Consider the following 7,479-nt stretch of genomic DNA (forward strand, 5'->3'; position numbering starts at 1 on the left):
TTATATATAAAATGTTGTTTGTATATTCCTTGTATCATTATTGGCTTACTTTATAATGTACCGGTATATTTGAATTTGAATTTATTTCGGGATAACCCCTTGAGATTTATCATATTAAATAGTATGTATGTGGTGTTTTTACATGCCTGAAATTTGAAGGTTATTATTATTATTATTATTATTATTACAGAATCTGAATCAGGAGCCTAATCTGAAATTCTTTTATTTTGAAACGTGTAACCGGAAGCTTCCTGTCTGCCGCTCGCTTGTTGTGGAGGGAAGCGGCTAGCTCTGTTAGCCCTGTTAGCTCCGTGTGAGTGTTTGAAGGATAGTTTACTGTAGTTATTTGTTCTTCCCGTAGTTTCCAATCATGGCGTACCAGCTGTACAGGAACACCACTCTGGGAAACAGCCTGCAGGAGAGTCTGGACGAGCTCATACAGGTGACACCGACCTCATACCTGTACGACTGTTTGCTCTCAGCTAGCCTCCGTTAGCATGTCGCTAACTAACCGCTGCGGCGGTCAGTGACTCTAGTTAGCTCGTGGCTAACTTTAGCTTGTTAGCTGCGGTTTTTTGTTCCACTCAGAAGTAAATATGTTTTTATTCTGTCGTGTTTAAATATTGTAATGTATTATCTACTGGAGGTAGTTAGCTTTAAGATAGCAGCATGTAGGCAAACTGTTGTTGTAGTTTGTAAGTTAAGCTAAAATGTTCTTTGTTATTGATAAATTAGCCACTGAGTTTAACAGCAGCTTCATTCTGCAGCTTTTCTTTAGCGTCCTCCTGATTATTTCTTTATTATTAGACCGTTTAACATCTGCTCTGGTGCATCCTGCACCGTGGAAACACGAACCGGTCTGAGAGCTGGATCAAGGTCTGGAGAGGTCCAGGTTTAGGGCTTCATGTTTAACTTTGTTCATTCTGATTGATGAGTATTGTCCGCACAGGGAAATCTGTCAGACAGAATGATAACAATTAACAAAAGCTGTCACAACTACAGCTGCAACGATTACTTGATAAATTAGTTGTCAACTATTAAATTAACTATATTGATAATCGATTAATCACTTAGAAACCCTTTTTTTAGGAACAAACGTCTAAATTCTCTGATTCCAGCTTCTCAAATGTGAATATTTTATTATTTTTTTGATCCTCTGTGACAGTAAATTAAATGTCTTCTGGTTGTGGACAAAACAAGATGTTGTAGGACGTCATCTTGAGCTTTGGGAAACATTAATGAACATTTTTCTGGATTATCTGAACCGAACAACCAATCGATTCATCTAGAAAATAATCGACAGATTAAGTCATATTGTAAATAAGTGATAGCCTAGCTTAGCATAATGACTGATAGCCTAGCTTAGCATAATGACTGGAGTCCATTTGTTTAACCTGCACACAAACGGACGACCAGAAGCAAAGCCAGATGATACTTCCACGCCGCAGCCGGCGCTGTGGGCCACGTGAGCAGTTATACTTGTTTGGTGGTGTCTGCGTCGCTCTGCAGTTTCACCGCCAAAGCGCTAGTTGCTCTGTATTCTTCTGTATTTCTTCTTCTTTGTTGGTGTAGGCTGTTTGACGTCATGCAGCGCTGACTGAAAGTGATGCATGCTCAACTTACCATGCTGATTAGAAATGTGGTCAGACTTTAGCCAGCGCTGCAAAACGTCTCCATGTCACATGACATTAAAACCGCGCAGAAGCAAGGTGGCCGCAGTTTTTGGAGTCCTGCGACCGGCTGCTCCAGTTGGAAACCACCTTTTGCCTGATGTGTCTGATCTTTGCGGTATTTGTCTTTGCAAACACCGCGAGATCAGACGTTGTTTGACACCGTCACCGTACAGGAAGTAGTTCCTAGGCGGTGACACTGCTTGTGACCCGGGAGGTTTGTGCTGTCAGACTAAATTCAGTGTTGTGTGTTCAGACTCAGCAGATCACGCCTCAGCTGGCTCTCCAGGTCCTCCTTCAGTTTGACAAAGCCATCAACACGGCGCTCGCCAACAGAGTCCGCAACAGAGTCAACTTCAGGGTGAGTCCCCTTCCTGTGACCTCTGACCTCAGAACGAACCAGTGCCGTGTCTTCAGAGTTTTAAAGGGGTCAGGCCTTAAATTAATATTAATCAATAGTTTAATTTTTGTGGTGGAGAAAAGGATTCAGATCCTTTACTTCAGTAAAAGTACTAATACCACACTGTGGAAATACTCCACTACAAGTAAAAGCACTGCATTCAGAATCTTACTTAAGTAAAAGTATGTAAGTATCAGCAACATGTACTTAAAGTTTTAAAGTAAAAGTACTCATGCTGAAACACTGTCAGTGTTTCACTATAACAAATGTACTCAAGTAAAAGTAAAAAGCGAAACTTCTGCGAAACTACTTCACCACCACTGTAAAATGCTCTGCTACAAGTAAAAGTACTGCATTTCAACTTCACTTAAGTAAAAGTGTGTAGGTTTTATCAACAAAATGTACTTAAGTAAGTAAAAGTACTCATGCTGCAGTAAAGTATAATCAGCAACATGTACTTGGTGGACCAGAAGTTGCTCAAATTGAAATACTCAAGTAAAGTAAAAGTACGTTGAAAGTGAACGTTCTGTTGGACTCTCTGTTCTCCAGGGTTCCCTGAACACCTACCGGTTCTGTGACAACGTGTGGACGTTCGTCCTCAACGACGTGGAGTTCAGGGAGGTGACCGACCTGGTGAAGGTCGACAAGGTCAAAATCGTCGCCTGTGACGGGAAGAGCGAGTCCACCCAGAACAAAACCGATAAATGGTGAGCTTCTAATGACCCTGTTTCATCCTGTAGCTCCCCCTGCTGGTGACCCCGGCCCCCCTTTCTTATTGATTACTCTAAGGCTCTCCGTGACCTGGGTTATATTGGATAACTCCTTATGAGCTTCTGTGTACTTTGAAATCTTGGGACAGGGGGCTCCTGTCTCTCCATGAGTCCAGCCTAAGAACTAAAGGGGGACAGAGCTTTTGCCGTCAGGACCTCCGAGGCTCTCGGTGTCTTCGTGAAAGTCTATTTTTGGAAGTAGGGCTGCAACTAACGATTATTTTCATTAGAGATGAATCTGTCCGTCAGTTTCACGATTGATCGGTTAGTTGTTTGGTCTGTCAGAAAATGGTTTTAAAAAATATCGATCAGTGTTTCCCAAAAACCCGAGATGTCGTCCTTAAATGTCCTGTTTTGACCACAACCCAAATATGTTCAGTTTACTGTCACAGAGGAGCAAAGACAGCAGGAAATATTCGTTTTTGAGAAGCTGGAATCAGAATTTGAACATTTTGAACGATTGATCAATAATCAAGAAGTTGGCGATTTATTTAATTGTTGAAAACTGATGGACTGATTGTTGCAGCTCTAATCGGAAAGCATTTCCTGATCTTATCTGAGCCGCCTGTTTATTTGACTGTTCTTACTTTCGTCTTTTCTTCTCTGTAGTTTAAAGTTATATTTCACTGTGATTTCTGTTTTTCATCTTACTTTGCTGTCGTGTTTTATCATCCACTGTGTTATTTCATGTCATCTCTCAGGGCCAGGCGATAAAACACTTCACACCATTCGATAGCGATAATTATCACGATAAATGTCAAATCATCATTTCTTTCCAGTTTAAAGGCTGATTTTTGCTCCTGAGTGAAAGTTAATTGTGGGGTTAAACTTTTCTTTCTGGTCAGAACGAACACTTGATGCCAAACAAGTGGATCACTTCACAAATCTGAGGCAGAACATTCAGAACTATTAACATAAAATCTTATTTCCATCCTGTACAGACGCCTTATTTTGAAAACCGGACGTTGTCACATGTGTTTCCTCGTCGCGTTAAATCCATCCAGTCCGACCCGGTTTGATAAATAATGCAGTATGGTTCTCGTCTTCACAGCCTGTCTTCATACTAAAGAGACAACCTGACAGGATAAAGTCTCTAACCTGCCTGTCAGCTCGCTCTGGGCCGCTTCACTCTTACCGTAAAGGCTTGAGTACGTGTGCACTCAAAATGTAGGTGCTGCTAGCTTAATCTCCTTCTCACAGACGGGAGACAGAAACACTCAAAGCGGCTCTTTTCTAAGAAGTCAGCCACAGATGGAGCGGATGTGCTGGGAGACAGTTCAGCAGAACAGCGTCTGCAAACGGCTCGGACACTTTAAAATGCTTCCACACTGCCTACATAAGTTGTTCGGTAATATTAAATCAGTCTTTTGACTCGTTAGGCCGAACACCAAAAGTGCTTTGTTGCTATTAATTTCGCTGACCGAACATTCGGTGCATCGCTAATTTTTATTATTATAATGTTCCACATCAGTGATCAGGCCTGAAGGAGCTTGTTTTGTTGTTGTTGTTGTTGTTCTCTGTGTTTAACTTTATTATTTGTGCTTCCTCTCTGCAGACTCCGGCCCGGCGCTGCAGAGTGACGACTCTCTCCTCCTGTGTGTCAGGTGGAGGCTCAGATGGACCTGGACTGTACATATAATTTATTACAGCAGAGTCACAGCCGAGGTGTGTGTGTGTGTGTGTGTGTGTGCGTGTGTGTGTGTGTGTGTGCGTGTGTGCGTGTGTGCGTGTGTGCGTGTGTGTGTGTGTGTGTGTGTGTTCCTGTACCTGCAGCAGTTTTTGTTTTTTTATTATTATCATCAGTTTACAGGAGGCTTGTGTTCAGTTTGCTGTTATTATTGAGCTGGATCACCTTTAATAAAAACTTTATTTAAAACAGAGAGCGGCTCTGTGCTTTGTGACACAGGAAATGTTTGACTAAAATAAAAAGATGCTCCAGCTTCTTCAAAGTCAGGATTTCATTTATCCTATCAGCTTTTTTGGGGGGGCGTTTGTCTATTTTTCTTTCAAACAATATTAAAATGAAAATAAGTGTGTTACAACTTACAAATGGGAAAATATCTATAAATTGTTAAACAATGTGCAAAATGTCTGAAAAGGAACAGGATGAAGCAGAAGCTTGTTATTTTTCAACTCTAAATAGTTCCCGTGTGTGTGTGTGTGTGTGTGTGTATATATACAGTGGGGGAGAACAAGTATTTGATACACTGCTGATTTTGCAGGTTTTCCTACTTACAGAGCATGTAGAGGTCTGTAATTTTTATCATAGGTTCACTTCAACTGTGAGAGATGGAATCTAAAACAAAAATCCAGAAAAATCACATTGTAGGAACTCCTGTTCTCCACACATTACCTGTTACCACATTACTGCACCTGTTTGAACTCGTTACCTGTATAAAAGACACCTGTCCACACACTCAGTCAAACAGACTCCAACCTCTCCTTTGTAAGTAGGAAAACCTGCAAAATCAGCAGTGTATCAAATACTTGTTCTCCCCAGTGTAGATAGATCTACAGTGGGGAGAACGTGTGTTTACATACAGTCCCCTCCAAAAGTATTGGAACGGTAACTTTGTTTTTGTTGTTCACTGAAGTCATTTGGGTTTAAGATTTAAGATCAAGAGATGAGAATGAGACATGAGTTCAGAATTTCAGCTCTCATTTCCTGGCATTCACATCTAGATGTGTTAAACAACTCAGGACAGACCACCGTTTGTTTGAACTCACCCATTTTTATATATACAAATATACTAAAACTGTACAACTGTTTAAAATGAATGAGCAGTTTGAAAAATGCCGTCTGGCAGCTAAAGGTGATCGGAGACGTGATGAAACAAACTGAGCCAGAATCAACTTTTACAGTTTATTCAAACATCAGGATCGTGTATAAAAGAGTGCATCTGAGAAGTGATACGATTACAAACAAATCATTGACTTGCTCATAAACAAACAGGACACATAGAGAATATAAATACAGAAGAGTCTTTGTCTCACTTTACCGCAAAGAAATCTGGACATTTAAAAAGCTTTCAGGAAGAGTTATCGGATACACAGGCCTGGTATTTATATATCTGTGTATATATATATATTTAAACACCAGGGAGAAGAAGATATTTAATTAGACATTTATATTTCAGTGTAAAACACTGTGTATTGATACTGGAAGGTAAACAGACCTCTTGATGAATACTGCATGAGAAAATGGCTTCTGTTTCCAAACATGAACAACTGAACGGAAGCTCACGTGAAGAAAGGGCTGATCAAAAAGAGCAGCATATTTACAGTCTGATAGGTCGCAGCTGAGATGACTTTAAAATAGAAAATCGGTGTGGATCTGTCAAACGTCTTAATGTTGCACTTGAACGCACCACAGTCTGTAACGGTGACCTGTTTGCCGCCTTAAAGCTGAATCTAAACATGGTAAATGGTTTATAACACTAAAATGTAGCTGTAAGCACTTAGAAGGGCATATTTTACATTATTACAGATGTTATTATTATTATTGTCATTCTCTGTTTAAACAGCCACTGTTGAACTGGGACTGAAGAGGTGACTGATGGGAGGAAAGTTGCTGAAAAGACGAACTTTCATTTAACAAAATAAACCCAGTGATTTAGTGCTGCACTTCTTTAGGTGGGAGGAACAATCCTGGCTTTTAGTCCCTAGGAGGACGAGGACATTTAACACAGAACCACGATAACGATAATCAATAACGGATCATCTCATACGATGTTAAAAGTGCTGAAATGACCCTTTAAATACATCGATGCAGAAACGGTTGGTAGAACATTTATATACAACTAATCTGCAGCCACAAAATGTTCAGGAGGAAGCAGTATTTCTTTTAACATGATGAGGAAAATGTTCTCTGACATCTTATTTCCCACCAAAATATCTGGGCCGGTATTTATCAAGTTTCTCAAAGTGCCATTTTAGTCTAAAGTGCTGAGAACTTTAAAATTTACTCCGACTTTCAAACTTCAGAATAAAAGCAAGTTATCAAATGTCTTAAAGCTGAGAATCTCTCTCCCTCTGCCAGGTATTTAAGAAGCTCCAGAGGCCTCTCAGGACGTGAGGAGCAGGGGCCTGTGATGGACAGAGGAAGAATGTTTCTGAATTATTTGACAACACACAATTAATTGATGGCGCTCATGTAAAGATGAACTTTTTTCCAATGTGCCTATGTGCATAATATATTCTCTTAAAAATTCTTAATGGTCAAATGTGTGTTGAACGTAAACTTGAACGTAAAGTTTCACCATTCAGAGTGAATTTATCTGAGAATATTCTTAATAAGGAAATCTCTTCAGTGATTGGTCCTTGCATACAGCGTCATCCAAAATCCTGTTTGCGCCACAGCAAAGTGTCGTGAATCAGCCGTCAGACTGACACTTAAGATTTGTCCTACACTTCACTCAATTTAGGACTATGAGGCTTGATGACCAACTTTGCGCGCAGCTTTGAGACAAGACTTTTTTTACTCTTACGTCAGTTCTTAGCCGTGTTCTTTTGAGTAATTCTGAGATACTTGATAAATACAGGCCCAGATCTTACAACTTCAGCATCATGAGACTGTGTTCTGGTTCTGTTCAGACCCTCAGCTCTGAGTTCAGGTTCCACAAAGATCCTGGTTTTGTGT

General features: G+C 40.3%; 1 protein-coding gene across 1 annotated transcript; it reads left to right on the top strand.

Moving 5' to 3' along the window:
• The first annotated feature begins 259 nt into the window (after window positions 1-259).
• Window positions 260-4,720, top strand: LOC119890780 (transcription initiation factor IIA subunit 2). The gene is made up of 4 exons (XM_038702180.1): window positions 260-442; window positions 1,927-2,031; window positions 2,620-2,777; window positions 4,396-4,720. Coding segments are annotated over exons 1-4 (336 nt in total). The 5' UTR covers window positions 260-370; the 3' UTR covers window positions 4,397-4,720.
• Window positions 4,721-7,479: the final 2,759 nt, after the last annotated feature.

Source organism: Micropterus salmoides, unplaced genomic scaffold (genome assembly GCF_014851395.1).
Source record: "Micropterus salmoides isolate LMB-PRFRI ecotype aquatic unplaced genomic scaffold, ASM1485139v1 Ms_hic_scaffold_6, whole genome shotgun sequence".
Taxonomy (NCBI): domain Eukaryota; kingdom Metazoa; phylum Chordata; class Actinopteri; order Centrarchiformes; family Centrarchidae; genus Micropterus; species Micropterus salmoides.

Coding starts and splice junctions, on each gene's coding strand:
- LOC119890780 (XM_038702180.1), top strand. CDS start 371: ATGGCGTACCAGCTGTACAGGAACACCACTCTGGGAAACAGCCTGCAG. Junction 443..1,926: donor GTCTGGACGAGCTCATACAG/GTGACACCGACC, acceptor TTGTGTGTTCAG/ACTCAGCAGATCACGCCTCA. Junction 2,032..2,619: donor GCAACAGAGTCAACTTCAGG/GTGAGTCCCCTT, acceptor TCTGTTCTCCAG/GGTTCCCTGAACACCTACCG.